Genomic DNA, 17,768 nt, shown 5'->3' on the forward strand with positions numbered 1-17,768 from the left:
AGATTTTTGTACACCTCGAGTCTAGCCTTTTTACGAACAAGTTTAGCGATATCTGTGGCAACCCTAGCACCGTCTGGTCCAGCTGTCTCGCACATCCAGGACCTGTTCCATGGCATTCACCTCTAGGTCTTGGTGCGGTGGACAGTGCGGTTAATATTCTGTGCTGTGGCTAACTTTGGCGTTTATTTCTCGTCAAACAATGCACCCGAGACAATGAAGGAGAATATTGTGCTGATTCAGGACCTCGTTTTTCTGCAGACCAAGGTTACCAACACCTAGCAGGACGCCGGTCGCAATTTAAATGAGTTTTTAATTGAAATCTCTGAGTTTTACCACCGCACTTCCAGAGGTCTTCCGATCGCAAAATATCTCCGCCATCCATTAGCTCCCGCCGTAAATCCTAATCGCCGTCTGAGCTGCCATTTATTGCAGGGATTTGGGGATAAGAAGAAAAGAAGAAAGACAAAAGAGAAAAGGAGAGACAGAAGAAACAAGAGGCGAAGTGCTATAAAAAGGACAAGAATTCAAGGACAAAAAAAAAAAAAGTAAAGAAGTTACAAAAGCACTGCAAGGAAAAAAGAACACCAAACAAGGAACAAAAAAGAAAATAAAAAAATAGTTACGTATCCCTTAAACATCCTTGTCGGGAATTTAAACTGGATTCATCTGGATAATTTAAAGGCAACTGACGAATATATTAAAGTTCTATAACCTAAAAAAAAGACATATATCTCAAAATTCCCTAAGGAAAGGCAAGAGGCAGCCCGAAGAACCCTGAAAAGATAAGAAATTCAAGTTTGAGTAAACAACCCAACTTTCAAGATGGCGGAGAATCTGACCAGCGAGAGGATCGTTTTGAAGCGGAAGGTGACTCTCCTCAACGGCATCAGCATCATCGTCGGCTCCATCATCGGCTCCGGGGTCTTCGTGTCCCCCGGGGGCGTCCTGGCATCCGCGGGGTCCCCAGGGGCGGCGCTGCTCATCTGGGGCTTCTGCGGCGTCTTCTGCACCATGGGGGCTCTCTGCTTCGGGTGAGTTCGTTATTTATTTATTTATTTTTTTGAGCAAGAAATAGGTGTGTGTGGGGAGCGCATCTGTTTTAAAAGGGTTTGATTAATATGATGTTTTAGTGCACCATGGGGGCTCTCTGTTTTGGGTGTTTTTTTTTTTTTTTAATTGCAAGAAATAAGTGTGTGGGGGCGCATCTGTGTATTAAGAGTTTGCATCAATACGTTTTACTGCATTATGGGGGCTCTGCTTTGGGTGAGTTCCTTTATTTTTCTTTTGATATGCTAGGAAGATGTGTGTGTGTGTGTGTGTGTGTGTGTGTGTGTGTGTGTGTTTTAAAAATTTTTGGATTAATACGATGTTTTACTGCACCAGGGGGACTCTCTGCTTCGGGTGAATTATTATTATTATTATTATTATTATTATTATCTTTTAATGTAAGGAAGAAGTGTTGTTTTTTGTTGGGAGGTGTTGTGGTAGTGATGGTGGTAGCCTAGTTGTGATGGTGGTAGCTGTGGTAGTGGTGGTTGTGGTAGTGGTAGTTGTGGAAGTGTCAGTTGTTGTAGTGGTAGTTGTGGTAGTGGTGGTGGTAGTTGTGGTAGTAGTATAGTTATGGTACTGGTAGTGATTGTTGTGGAAGTGGCAGTTGTGGTAGTGGTGGTGGTAGTTGTGGTAGTGGTAGTGATAGTTGTGGTAGTGGTGGTGGTAGTTGTGGTAGTGAAGGTACGGTTAATATCCACTCATTTCATACAGGTTTTGGTCTACCACATAATTTCAGTTTACACATATTTACATTTGTCAGTGATTAATACATCCTGCTCGATCCCTAGCCACACGAGAGAGAGAGAGAGAGAGAGAGAGAGAATGTATGTATGTACCGTGTATGTATGTGTTTTTGTAGTGTGTGTCTGTATGTGTGTGTATGTATTTATGTACCTGTGTGTGTGTGTGTGTGTGTGTGTGTGTGTGTATGTGTGTGTGTGTGTAAGGTCTCATTGTAGTCCCACGCCATCTGAAGTCACAGGTCAAAGTCAGTTTGACCCGTGTGTGTGTGTGTGTGTGTGTGTGTGTGAGAGAGAGAGAAGAATTGTGTGTGTGTGTGTGTGTGAGAGAGAGAGAGAGAGAGAGAGAGAGAGAGAGAGAGAAAGAATAATCGTGTGTGTGTGTGTGTGTGTGTGTGTGTGTGTGAGAGAGAGAGAGAGAGAGAGAGAGAGAGAGAGAAAGAGGGAGAGAGAATAATTGTGTATGTGTGAATAATTGTGTGTGCGTGTGTGTGTGTGTATGTGTGTGTGTGTGCGTGCGTGAGAGAGAGAGAGAGAATAATTGTGTGTGTGTGTGTGTGTGTGTGTGTGTGTGTGTGTGTGTGAGAGAGAGAGAGAGAAAGAGAATGTGTGTGTGAGAGAGAGAGATTATTTTCCATAGCTCAGTGGCGGAACAAGATAGAACACCAGCTCACCATCCTTTCCACAGCACTTCTTCGTGACTAGCATCATATTCCTAGTGTTACTCTATTGCTACGGCTCGGTTATCAAGATGGAGATAAGGCAGTTCTCTCTCTCTCTCTCTCTCTCTCTCTCTCTCTCTCTCTCAATATATTTCCCTAGGGTAGCCATTGTCTCGCCTTCTGTGTATTTCTGTGTACGTGTCATTTTTGTGTGCGTGTGTAGGTATATGTATGTATGTGCATATGTTAGGTTTACATGAAAGTAGAAATGAAAGATGTGTGTGTGTATTGGTGTGTATGTATTTGTATGTGTATATTTTCCGTGTGTACGTGACAATTTGCGTCTTTCCATGAGTCTAATGATGTACGTGTGTGCGTGGAATATTGACCACGCATACATACACATACACATAAGGTATATGAAATTATGTGTGTGTGTGTGTGTGTGTGTGTGTGTGTGTGTGTGTGTGTGTGAGAGAGAGAGAGAGAGAGAGAGAGAGCCATCCTAGACGAATCGCTGAGTCAAGTAATTTTGATAGTTGTGGTAGAGGTGGTGGTAGTTGTGGTAGTAGTTGTGGTAGTGGTGGTGGTGGTGGTAGTTGTGGTAGTGATGGTAGTAGTTGTGGTAGTGATGGTGGTGGTGGTAGTTGTGGTAGTGATGGTAGTAGTTGTGTTAGTGATGGTAGTAGTTGTGGTAGTGGTGGTGGTGGTGGTGGTAGTGGTGGTAGTGATGGTAGTAGTTGTGTTAGTGATGGTAGTAGTTGTGGTAGTGATGGTGGTGGTGGTGGTAGTTGTGGTAGTGATGGTAGTAGTTGTGTTAGTGATGGTAGTAGTTGTGGTAGTGGTGGTGGTGGTGGTAGTTGTGGTAATGATGGTAGTAGTTGTGTTAGTGATGGTAGTAGTTGTGGTAGTGATGGTGGTGGTGGTAGTTGTGGTAGTGATGGTAGTAGTTGTGTTAGTGATGGTAGTAGTTGTGGTAGTGGTGGTGGTGGTGGTAGTTGTGGTAGTGATGGTAGTAGTTGTGTTAGTGATGGTAGTAGTTGTGGTAGTGATGGTGGTAGTTGTGGTAGTGGTGGTGGTAGTTGTGGTAGTGATGGCGGTAGTTGTGGTAGTGATGGTGGTAGTGGTGGTGATAGTGATGGTGGTAGCTGTGGTAGTGGTGGTGGTAGTTGTGGCAAAAGATGTTACAGAAATAGCCTAAAGTAATATTCTTCAAGCAAATTCTATTGTGTGGTTGAATACACACACACACACACACACACACACACACAATTCATGTAGTCATGTACACACACACATACATATAGACACGTACACAATATATAGTCTTGTACACCTTTTTTACACACACACACACACACACACGCAATTTATGTAGTCTAGTACACATTTTCTTACACACACACACACACACACACACACACACACACACACTACCGACCTGTCCATATTCATTCCCCTGACCTTGTGCTCTCTCTCTCTCTCTCTCTCTCTCTTGAAATTAGGGACCGTGGTTGTGCAATAGACGGTTACTTAAAATATTAGGTTCAAAAATCACACCAGAATACGATGCTAGTCACGAAGAAGTGCTGTGGAAAGTAGTTGCCCTCAGTCTTGTACTATACTCCTTCCATTTTACCTTGGCCTTCTAAAATTAACTCTAGTGCACGATGCTAGTCACGAAGAAGTGCTGGTGAAAGGATGTGGAGCTGCAAGAAGGGCGAAAATCTTGTCTAAAATAAATGAATCTCTCTCTCTCTCTCTCTCTCTCTCTCAGAATATCCTCCTTTCTCTCTCTCTCTCTCAGAATATCCTCCTTTCTCTCTCTCTCTCTCTCTCAGAATATCCTCCTTTCTCTCTCTCTCTCTCTCTCTCTCTCTCTCTCTTTCTCTCTTTCTCAGAATATCCTCCTTTCTCTCAGAATATCCTCCTTTCTCAGAATATCCTCCTCTCTCTCTCTCTCTCTCTCTCTCTCTCTCTCTCTCTCTCTCTCTCGGAATATCCTCCTCTCTCTCTCTCTCGGAATATCCTCCTCTCTCTCTCTCTCTCTCTCTCTCTCTCGGAATATCCTCCTCTCTCTCTCTCGGAATATCCTCCTCTCTCTCTCTCTCTCTCTCTCTCAGAATATTCTCCTCTCTCAGAATATCCTCCTTTCTCTCTCTCTCTCTCTCCCTCTCGTAATATCCTCCTCTCCATCTTGGCAATATGGTTTTCCAGACGAGGCAACGGTTTCTTGTGTAATTTTCAAACTTCCCGCGTTTTTTTCGCTGAATTTGCCTTCCAAGAATGATATATACTTGACAAAAACCGCTAGATAGTCTCCCATTGGCTGCCTGGCTGTGACGTCATGGCTTCGGTCGCTTCTCATTGGCCTGGGGACTGATGACGTCATGAATAAGTGTCTCCCATTGGCTGGCTGGCTGTGACGTCATGGCTAAGGTCTCTTCTCATTGGCTAGAGGGCTGATGACGTCATACGTGTCTCCCATTGGCTGGCTGGCTCTGACGTTAGTTGAATGTCATTGGTTCATTGTGTGACGTCACGGTTGGTTCCTTCTCATTGGCTAGAAACTGGTGACGTCATAACTTCTCTATCTTCTCATTGGCTAACGGGCTTATGACGTCACGGTGGCTCCCTCCTATTGGCTAAAGGGTTTATGGCGTCATGGAGGATTTTTTTCTGGTGTTTTTTTCTTTTCTCTCACGGTCGTCTCATTATCTTAACTTCTGAGAGAGAGAGAGAGAGAGAGACGAGGGGGGGGGCTGTCACGTGGATGTTTTGTGTGATGCAACAGTTTGATCCCGCCTCTCTCTCTCTCTCTCTCTCTCTCTCTCTCAGAATATCCTCGTCTCCATCTTAGCAATACGGTTTTCCAGACGAGGCAACGGTTTTCTGTGTAATTATCAAACTTCCCTTGGTTTTCCACACACACACACACACACACACACACACACACACACACACACACACGGGAAGTCCATACACAGATACTAGGAACGCAATACACACATACTTGGAATCTTACACACACACACACACGGGAAATCCATACACACATACTAAGAACGCAATACACACATATATACTTGGAATATTACACACACACACACACACACACACACACACACACACACACACACACACACACACGGGAAATCCATACACACATACTAGGAACCCAATACTCACATACTTGGAATCTTACACACACACACACACACACACACTTATATGCACTACTCTCTCTCTCTCTCTCTCCGGCTAACCGTATCGAAGCATTTCCTGTCTTATCTCTCCGTGGAATTCTTTACATTTTTTTTTACTCTCCCTTTTTCACCATTAATAAATTACCTCCTTTTCAAAAATCTAATTCCATATAAATTAATTCAAATTCAAATTAACGTATCCTTTGTTTACATTTTCAAGTGTACAACAACTTCCCCCATACGTACGACAGGTGATTGACGTTATGGGATGGCGGGCGTACGATACTCAGCTTGCCATATCTTCGTTTTAAAAATCTACCGTATTTTCTAACTATAATGGAGCAGAAATTCAAAAATATAACGTAGATAATTGCAGACATATTTGATTCTTTGTGGAATTGGTGGTCTGATTATTTGAAATTATCTGTCTATCTATTGCCAGACGCCATAATCCCGTAAGGGGTGGCCATTTGACTTTGAGTTATTTGTTTTACGGAGAGGGACACTACCCTCCATCAACCCACTTGTTGACACGTAGGGAGCACGTATGGTTTGGTTACATGGTTACCACCCAGCGTTGTAAATGGTTTCCTGCTACAGGAAACCATTAGGCTTGTCACTCAATGTAAAGCCACCTGAAAAGGAAAGAAAAGCAATGAGAAGTGACAGGAAAGATGGGAGAAAGGAAGAGAGGAGGACAGACACAGAAAAAGAATGATAAAGGCTAAGGAAGAAGTAGGCAGCACTACATCAAGTGAGTGGATGGAATTGGTGGGCTGAGGATTTGTACTTATGCTTGTCGAAAAATGGTGAATGCGTAACGGTAAAGATTAAAATAAACGATAAATAGATGAAATAGATACTGAAAAGGTGTTATATCTATTTTAAGGATGTACTGAGAGAGAGAGAGAGAGAGAGAGAGAGAGAGATGGTGGGAGCTACGGTACTGTACATGGAAGTCGATGTTCCATTCCTTTCTGCCTGTCTTGCAAAGTTTTCGTGATGGTAATGGAGAAGAGGAATTTTTTGTGTTGAAGTTAAACTGATTAATCTTTGAACATCTGATCCATTACTTCTACTACTACTACCACTACTACTACTACTACTATTACTACTACCACTACCACTACTACTACTACTACTACTACTACTACTACTATTACTACTACTACTATTACTACTACTACTACCACCGCCACCACTACCACCACCACCACCACTACTGCTACTACTACTACTACCGGTACCTCTACCACTTTACTACTACTACTACCACCACCACCACTACTGCTACTGCTACTATTACCTCTACCACACTACTACTACTGCTACTATTACTACTACTACTACTACTACTAACAGTATAGTCACTTTCAGGCTGCACTACATCGAATGAGTGGATGGTTAGCGCCCTATCATTTCCATATCTTCTCAAAATGAAAGTAGTTGATTATTTTAGTGAGAGAGAGAGAGAGAGAGAGAGAGACAGACAGACAGACAGACAGACAGACACAGACAGACAGACAGATGGTAGCCTACCTGGTAATTACTGAAGTTTGCGTGTACGTATGTATGTATGCATGTGTGTGTATATATTTGTATGTGTATGTATGTATGTATGTGTATGCATGTATGAAAATGTGTACGAGATTGTATCCAGCTGGTGTAGGCCTATGTGTATGTATGTATGTATGTGTATGTGTACGAGGCTCTTTCCAGCGGGTGTATATATATATGTGTGTACAGTATGTATGTATATGTGTATGTGTACGAGGCCCTTTCCAGCGGGTGTATGTATATGTGTATATATGTATGTATGTGTACGAGGCCTTTCCAGCGGGTGTATGTGTGTATGTATGTATGTATATTTGTATGTGTGCATATGAATACGAGGCTCTTTCCAGTCGGTGTATATATGTGTATGTGTATTTGTAAATATGTATGTTTATGTGTACGAGGCTCTTTACAATGGGTGTATGTATGTGTATAAGTATGTATATGTGTACGAGGCTCTTTCCAGCGGGTGTATGTATGTGTACAGTATATGTATGTATGTATGTATATGTGTACGAGGCTCTTTCCAGCGGGTGTGTGTGTGTATGTATAATATATGTATGTATGTGTGTATATGTGTACTAGGCTCTTTCCAACGGGTGTGTGTATGTATAATATATGTATGTATGTGTGTATATGTGTACGAGGCTCTTTCCAACGGGTGTGTGTGTGTATGTATAATATATGTATGTATGTGTGTATATGTGTACGTGGTTCTGTGCAGCGGGTGGTGTGGACGTGCATATAAGTCTGTCCTTCAGGCGTTTGGCCAACACTACTTTTTTTCCTTCTACTTTTCCTCCTCCTTCATCATCATCATCTACTCCTTTCTCTCCTCCTCCTCCTTCATTTTCCTCATCATCATCATCATCTTCCTCTTCCTCTTCTCTTTCTCCTTCGTCTCTTCTCTTCTACTACTTCCCCTCCTCCAGCCACTCCTTCATCATTATCATCATTATTTTCTTCTTTTTTCCTCCTCCTCCTCCTCCTCGTCTCTTCTTCCTCTGTGCCTCTCAATGTTTATTCTAAGGGAAGATTAGGCCTTAGAAGCATATATTTAACCTCTCTCACCCTTTTCTCCTTCCAGGGAGGTTGGTACGATGCTCCCTGCGGCGGGGGGGAGAGTACGCTTATATTTTAGAAGCTTTTGGTGGGATGGCTGCGTTTACTACACTTCTAATTCTCCTTTTTTTAAATCTGTTTATTCTAAGGGAAGATTGGGCCTTAAAAGCATATATGTAACCTCTCTCTCCCTTTTTCTTCTTCCAGGGAGCTTGGTACGATGCTCCCTGCGGCTGGGGGAGAATACGCTTTCATTTTAGAGGCTTTTGGTGGAATGGCCGCGTTTACTACACTTCTAATTCTCCCTTTTTAAATATAAGTTTATTCTAAGGGAAGACTAGGACTTAGAAGCATATATGTAACATCTCTCCCTAATTTTCTTCTTCCAGGGAGCTTGGTACGATGCTCCCTGCGGCTGGGGGAGAATACGCTTACATTTTAGAAGCTTTTGGTGGACTGGCCGCGTTTCTGACACTGTGGGTGAACGTAGTGGTGATCCGACCCGCTACACAGGCCGTCGTAGCTCTGACTTTCGCTGAGAATGCCGTCGCTCTCTCCTTCCCAGCGTGCATACCCCCGAGACCCGCCGTGATGATCCTGGCCGCTGCTGCACTGTGTGAGTAACAGGATCTTGGTAACATAACATAGCATAACATAACGGTATAATCAAAGTATAACCTAATAGCATAGCATAGCAGTATAATCTGAGTATAACCTAAGCTAAAGTAACCAGTGTATATGTAATTCTCTCTCTCTCTCTCTGTAATGGTATAATCTAACCAGTGTATAATATAGGTAATGCTCTCTCTCTCTCTCTCTCTCTCTCTCTCTCTCTCTAATGGTATAATCTAACCAGTGTATAATATAGGTAATGCTCTCTCTCTCTCTCTCTCTCTCTCTCTCTCTCTCTCGTGTGTGTGTGTGTGTATACTTACCCTCACAGACCTATGCAAACCCATGTGACTGCTTTTGGCTTCGTGTATAATCCTCTTTACGTGATAGATAGATTGAGAGAGAGAGAGAGAGAGAGAGAGAGAGAGAGAGAGAGAGACTGATGTAATTTTATAACACATGTATACCTAACAAAAACACAGTAGCACACACACACACACACACACACACACACACACACACACAGGTCAGTAGCCAGGTAGCACACGTGTTACATGATCTGTCTGGTGCGGTGTGGTCACGTGTGTGTGTGTGTGTGTGTGTGTGTGTGTGTGTGTGTGTGTGTGTGTGTGTGTGTGTGTGTCTTCATGTATGTATATGTGTGTGTATGTATTTATGTATGTATGTGTGTGTATTTATGTGTGTGTGTGTGATAATAATGTATGAGAGAGAGAGAGAGAGAGAGAGAGAGAGAGAGAGAGAGAAGCCTTACCAAAATCACCACAACACGACACGGGTATAAAGTCACACCCCCACCACTAATCCGGACACCCTCGCTAATCCGGACATACCATACTCCTTTCATTCTAACTTGGCCTAAAATTGCCATCTTCCATCTTGAATTCTTAGTTTATTCTTATCTAATTGTTCTTACCTAATTGTTCTTACCTAATTGTATCTTTACAGGAATGAGTCAAGCTCGTATTGTCCCGTGTCTTAGACCATATTTATCGTACATATCCTTAAATTTGTGAATTGTTTTGGCACACACTATTTCATTCGGTAGTGCATTCCATTGATCAATTGCTCTGTTTGGGAAACTGAATTTCCTTGCGTCTTTATCACCTCTCTTCTTATGCAGTTTTTTGCAGTGTTCTCTTGCTGATGCTTCTCCATATGTTAAGTAATCATTTATGTCTATTTTCTCCTTCCCTGATATGCACTTATATAGCATTATCATGTCACCTCTTTTCCTTCTCTCCTGTAGTGTTGGTAGATTCAGTTTATTTAGTCTTTCTTCGTAGCTTAGGTCCCTTAAGCTTGGTATCCATCTTGTAGCGGCCCTTTGTACTTTTTCAATCTTATCTATGTGTTTTTTGAGATGAGAACTCCAGACTACTGATGCATATTCCAGGGTTGGTCTAATGAATGATGTTATTATCCTTCTCAGCATGTCTTCATTTATGTATGTGAATGCTATGCTCATATTAACAAGCAGTGTATACATGTTCCGTACCTTTGCACTGAGTCAGCTTGAGATAGTCTGTTACTGATAATCACACCTAGGTCCTTCTCTCTTTCTGATGTGTGTAGGGTTGATGTGTAGGGTTGATCACAGTGTTTTACTTAGACTGTAGGGTTGATCTTCCTAACTTATAATCCCAATCAGGTCTTTTGTCACTTTTACCCAATATAATTACACGACACTTGTCCACATTGAATTCCATTTGCCATGTATTGCCCCATTCATGAAGCTTGTTTAATTCCTCTTGAAATTGTGTGTGTGTGTGTGTGTGTGTGTGTGTGTGTGTGTGTGTGTGTGTGTGTGTGTGTGTGTGACAAGAAACATCTAAGTGAGAATGTTTGTGTCCATGTAAGTTTGTTGTGTGTGTGTGTGTGTAATTCACTGGGTCGGTCAGGATCACTTGATGGTCGTGATTGTCAGCTTTTACCCTCCCGGGAGCTGAGGGCTCATATAGTCCGATCTAAGGGCAAGGCTGTGACCTTCACACACACACACACACACACACACACGTCCCCTTGCTCAAGGGGGACAGTAACCACCCACTTCGTCAGTGAAACTTTTCGCAACCTGAGCGAGGCGCGAACTCCCGTCCACCAGTTGGCAAGCGAGAACGTTACCACTGCACCAACGAGCGGTGTGTGTGTGTGTGTGTGTGTGTGTGTGACAAGAAACATGTAAGTGAGAATGTTTGTGTCCATGTAAGTTTGTTGTGTGTGTGTGTGTGTGTGTGTGTGTGTGTGTGTGTGTGTGTGTGTGTGTGTGTGTGTGTGACGTGAGAAGCCCTGGCTGGGAAACACTACAAGTAACTTTCCCGCCAAAACACGCAGGACAGTCCCACCTTTGAGTTGCGACCCTGACTTCCTCTTCCTTCTATTCAAAAAAACACCAAAAAAAACATCCCTAGTCCGTTTTTTTCCGCTTGGCAAACATCTTCAATTTTTTTTCCTTCGTTAATGATCAGGTGTAGTCAGATTGAAAGGTTAATTTGACTAGTAACCAAGGAGACTCAATTCTCCTTCATATATAAGATTCGTCGAAGTGCGTCACCCTGAAAATAATTCCGACTGTGATAATTCGAGAAGTGTCCATCCGATTTTAGCCAGACTTGGTGGAAAAGTTGAGGGTCACCCAAGGAGAAAATCTACAGTTTTTTTTAAAGCAATAGGTCAAAGGTAAGAGTCACAGGGCAGAGTCAAAATTCAGTTCATGAGTGAAATTCGTTACGGGCAAATTCCAAACATTTTTTTTCATCCGATTTAGCCAGAGAGAGAGGGGGGGGGAGGGAGGAAGGGGAGGATTATGAAATTCAAACTTTTCACTTTTAACGACTTTTTGAGTTTGAAAATAATTATAGATTGATCTCCCAGCTGCCAGACTGACGATAGATAGATAGATAGATAGATAGGAGGCTGAATAGCTAGATGGATAGATAGGATGGCTGAATAGATAGATAGATAGATAGGATGGTTGAATAGATAGACAGATAGATAGGATGGCTGAATAGATAGATAGATAGATAGGATGGCTGAATAGATAGACAGATAGATAGGATGGCTGAATAGATAGACAGATAGATAGGATGGCTGAATAGATAGACAGATAGATAGGATGGCTGAATAGATAGACAGATAGATAGGATGGCTGAATAGATAGATAGATAGAAGAATATAGGATGGTTGAATAGATAGATAGATAGGATGGCTGAATAGACAGATAGATAGGTAGGATGGCTGAATAGATAGATAGATAGGATGGTTAGATAGATAGATAGATGGATAGATAAAAGACGGAAGGATTGCTATAGCTACGTACAGATAGATAGATAGATAGATTGGTGGATGGAGACTAATAGATAAACTGAAGAGGATAAGATAGAGACCTGACCAGTGTGATAGATAAATTGACGATAGATAGATAGATAGACATTCATATAGATAGATAGACAAGCATACGAGAGAGAAAGAGAGAGAGAGATAGGACAGATAGATAAACACTGAAGGATAGGTAGATAGATAGAAGGGGAGATGGATAGATAGAAAGGGAGAGAGACAGGATGCATATGATCCTCCTTTCTCCCCATTAGAAAAATTCCCGCCCTTTTTAAGCTACTTGATCCCGTCCACATAAAGGGTTGGATGCCACTTATAAAGGGTTGGATGCCACTTATAAAGGGTTGGATGCCACTTATATAGGGTTGGATGTCACTTATATAGGGTTGGATGTCACTTATATAGGGTTGGATGCCACTTATATAGGGTTGGATGTCACTTATATAGGGTTGGATGTCACTTATATAGGGTTGGATGCCACTTATATAGGGTTGGATGCCACTTATATAGGGTTGGATGCCACTTATAAAGGGTTGGATGCCACTTATAAAGGGTTGGATGCCACTTATATATAAAGGGTTGGATGCCACTTATATATAAAGGGTTGGATACCACTTATATATAAAGGGTTGGATGCCACTTATATATAAAGGGTTGGATGCCACTTATATATAAAGGGTTGGATACCACTTATATAGGGTTGGATGCCACTTATATATAAAGGGTTGGATGCCACTTATATATAAAGGGTTGGATACCACTTATAAAGGGTTGGATGCCACTTATAAAGGGTTGGATGCCACTTATATATAAAGGGTTGGATACCACTTATATATAAAGGGTTGGATGCCACTTATATATAAAGGGTTGGATGCCACTTATATAGGGTTGGATGCCACTTATAAAGGGTTAGATGCCACTTATAAAGGGTTGGATGCCACTTATATAGGGTTGGATGCCACTTACATAGGGTTGGATGCCACTTATAAAGGGTTGGATGCCACTTATATATAAAGGGTTGGATGCCACTTATAAAGGGTTGGATGCCACTTATATATAAAGGGTTGGATGCCACTTATATATAAAGGGTTGGATGCCACTTATATATAAAGGGTTGGATACCACTTATATATAAAGGGTTGGATGCCACTTATAAAGGGTTGGATGCCACTTATATATAAAGGGTTGGATGCCACTTACATAGGGTTGGATGCCACTTATATATAAAGGGTTGGATGCCACTTATAAAGGGTTGGATACCACTTATATATAAAGGGTTGGATGCCACTTATAAAGGGTTGGATGCCACTTATATATAAAGGGTTGGATGCCACTTATATAGGGTTGGATACCACTTATATATAAAGGGTTGGATGCCACTTATATAGGGTTGGCTGCCACTTATATATAAAGGGTTGGATACCACTTATATATAAAGGGTTGGATACCACTTATATATAAAGGGTTGGATGCCACTTACATAGGGTTGGATGCCACTTACATAGGGTTGGATGCCACTTTTATATAAAGGGTTGGATGCCACTTATATAGGGTTGGATGCCACTTATATATAAAGGGTTGGATGCCACTTATATAGGGTTGGATGCCACTTATATATAAAGGGTTGGATGCCACTTATATAGGGTTGGATGCCACTTATATAGGGTTGGATACCACTTATATATAAAGGGTTGGATGCCACTTATATAGGGTTGGATGCCACTTATATATAAAGGGTTGGATGCCACTTATATAGGGTTGGATGCCACTTATATATAAAGGGTTGGATGCCACTTATATAGGGTTGGATGCCACTTATATATAAAGGGTTGGATGCCACTTATATAGGGTTGAATGCCACTTATATATAAAGGGTTGGATGCCACTTATATATAAAGGGTTGGATGCCACTTATATAGGGTTGGATGCCACTTATATAGGGTTGGATGCCACTTATATATAAAGGGTTGGATGCCACTTATATATAAAGGGTTGGATGCCACATATATAAAGGGTTGGATACCACTTATATATAAAGGGTTGGATGCCACTTATATAGGGTTGGATGCCACTTATAAAGGGTTGGATGCCACTTATATATAAAGGGTTGGATGCCACTTATATATAAAGGGTTGGATGCCACATATATAAAGGGTTGGATGCCACTTATATATAAAGGGTTGGATGCCACTTATATATAAAGGGTTGGATGCCACTTATATAGGGTTGGATGCCACTTATAAAGGGTTGGATGCCACTTATAAAGGGTTGGATGCCACTTATATAGGGTTGGATGCCACTTATATAGGGTTGGATGCCACTTATATAGGGTTGGATGCCACTTATAAAGGGTTGGATGCCACTTATATAGGGTTGGATGCCACTTATAAAGGGTTGGATGCCACTTATAAAGGGTTGGATGCCACTTATAAAGGGTTGGATGCCACTTATATAGGGTTGGATGCCACTTATATAGGGTTGGATGCCACATACGTACATACATATATACATACACACATACATTCATACATACATTTACACATACATACATACATACACATCAGTAAATGCACACATTCTTACACACGTTCATACATACATACATACATACATTCACACACATACATACATACACACATACATACATACATTCATACCCATATTTACATGCATACATACGTTTACACATACATACACACATTAATAAATACATACATTCTTACACACGTTCATATATACATACACACATACATACATACATACATACACATAGTGGGGTTCCATGTTTACCAATAATCTGAGCTGGTGCTATCTATCTATCTATCTGTCCATCGTCTGTCCGTGTGTGTGTATGTCTTTATCTATCTGTCTATCTATCTATCTATCTATCTGTCAGTATGCAATATAAAATGATCCGATTTCTGTAAACAACTGATCGGTATTTCTCTATCTATCTATCTATCTACTTATCTATCTGTCTATCTATCTACCCACCCACCTGCCTACCTACCTACCTACCATCCACTCACCCACCCGCCTACCTACCTACCTACCTACCTACCATCCACTCACCCACCCACCCACCTACCTACCTACCTACCTACCTACCTACCTACCTACCTACTTACCTACCTACTTACCTACCTACCTACCTACCTACCATCCACCCACCTACCCACCCACCTACCCACCCACCAACCAACCTACCTACCCACCATCCATCCACCCACCCACCCACCCACCTACCTATCTGTCTATCCATCTATCTATCTATCTAACCCCCCCTACCCCCCCAGGTCTGCTCACGGGGATAAACTGCTTGTCGGTCCGCTTTACGATGCGCATCCAGACCCTCTTCACGCTGGCCAAACTGCTCGCCCTCATCATCATCATCATCTCCGGCATCCTGCACCTGGCCAGAGGTAAGAAGCTCCCTAACGCCTGACCCTAAGCGATTTACTTATTAGGCCATACTGTCCTCTTGCGTGTCATATAAAACTTACACACTGATATTAACCAGCCATATCCATAAATAAATCGCTAAGGAAGAGGTGTTTGGGAATAGGGAGCAAGAATGAGTAGGGTTGGCTAATTGTAGTGAAAGTTATGACAAATTGACCCAAGTTAGAGAGAGAGAGAGAGAGAGTGAGTGAGTGAGTGAGTGAGAGAGAGAGAGAGTGAGTGAGAGAGAGTTTACTTAATTACACTTTAATGGTTTCTCTCTCCTATCATCATCATCATCATCATTTCCCTTATTTCCTTGAGAGAGAGAGAGAGAGAGAGAGAGAGAGAGAATTCATCAAAGGTCCTCCGTGAAATGAGAGAGAAAAGGGAGGGAGGGAGGGAGGTGGAGGAGGGAGGAAAGGGAGAGGGGAGGGAGAGAGAGTGTGAGAGACGAGGTTTGTCTTAACTTAGGCAATCAGTGAAATGGAGAGAGAGAGAGAGAGAGAGAGAGACAGAGACAGAGACAGACATACAGAGAGAGAGAGAGAGAGAGTGATGTATGGAGGTAAGGAGATAGTGGTGATGGATGAGGAGAGAAAGAAAGAGAGGGAGGGGGGGAGGCCCCTACCACACTTATTAGCTACCACAACTACCACCATCGCTACCACAACTACCACCATCGCTACCACAACTACCACCATCGCTACCACAGCTACCACCATCGCTACCACGACTACCACCATCGCTACCACGACTACCACCATCGCTACCACAACTACCACCATCGCTACCACAACTACCACCATCGCTACCACAACTACCACCATCGCTACCACAACGACCACCATCGCTATCACAACGACCACCATCGCTACCACAACGACCACCATCGCTACCACAACTACCACCATCGCTATCACAACTATCACCATCGCTACCACGACTACCACCATCGCTACCACGACTACCACCATCGCTACCACAACTACCACCATCGCTATCACAACTACCACCATCGCTATCACAACTACCACCATCGCTACCACAACTACCACCATCGCATCTACCATAGACTGTTGTATTTCATTTACTACTACTACTACTACCACCACCCCTACTACTGCTACTGCTACTTCTGGTGGTGGTGGTGGTGATAGGTGGTGGCGACTGTCATCCACTCACTTGATGTAGTGCTGCCTATTTCTTCCATCTCATTTCTTATTCTATGTCTTTGTCTTGCTCTATCTCTTCCTGTTTCTCCCATCCTTCTATTCACTTCAGGTAACTCTACATGGAGTGACAAGCCTAATGATTGCCTGTCACCCGAGAAACCATTTACAACGCTGGGTGGTAACCATATAACCAGATTTTAGGGCGATGTGGAGCCTGCTACGGTATCACTGTTAACTGGTGGAGAGACGCAAATGCGACGTCCATCCAGGAACCAAACCTTCACACATTTCCCCGCGCCTTGCTGTGGCGAGGTGCTGTCAGGCGAAAGTGAGCATCAATTACTGCATGGCACGGCCCTGCAGGCACGGTTGCTGGCCTGTGGTTAATGGGTCTGCTTGGCCAGACAGTGTTTTATATTCTGCTGCTCCACCTAGTATCATCATCATCATCACCACCACCACCACCACCATCACCACCACCACCACCACCACCACCATCACCACAACCACCACCACCACAACCACCACCATCACCACCACCACCATCACCACCACGACCACCACAACCACCACCATCACCACCACCATCACCACCACCACAACCACCACCACCACCACCACCATCACCACCACCACCATCACCACAACCACCACCACCATCACCACCACCACCACCATCACCACCACCACCATCACCACCACCACCACCATCACCACAACCACCACCGCCGTCACCACCATCACCACCATCACCACCACCACCACCACCACCACCACCAACACCACAACCACCACCACCACCACCACCACCATCACCACCATCACCACCACCACCATCACCACCACCACCATCACCACCACCACCATCACCACCATCACCATCACCACCATCACCACCACCATCACCACCAT

The 17,768-nt window shown here is 43.0% G+C and overlaps 1 protein-coding gene across 1 annotated transcript in view; it reads left to right on the plus strand.

The window, feature by feature from the left end:
* The first annotated feature begins 822 nt into the window (after positions 1–822).
* Positions 823–17,768, plus strand: part of LOC145400747 (large neutral amino acids transporter small subunit 1-like) — a 27,397-nt gene continuing 10,451 nt past the window's right edge. Inside the window, exons 1-3 of the mRNA XM_080273182.1 lie at positions 823–1,031; positions 8,664–8,890; positions 15,537–15,662. Coding sequence (XP_080129308.1) covers positions 823–1,031; positions 8,664–8,890; positions 15,537–15,662 — 562 coding nt within the window. The remainder of the gene's footprint in view (positions 1,032–8,663; positions 8,891–15,536; positions 15,663–17,768) is intronic.

This window comes from Coenobita brevimanus, chromosome 53, assembly GCF_032717465.1.
Source record: "Coenobita brevimanus isolate Jiangsu-jjx chromosome 53, ASM3271746v2, whole genome shotgun sequence".
NCBI classification, from domain to species: Eukaryota; Metazoa; Arthropoda; class Malacostraca; order Decapoda; family Coenobitidae; genus Coenobita; species Coenobita brevimanus.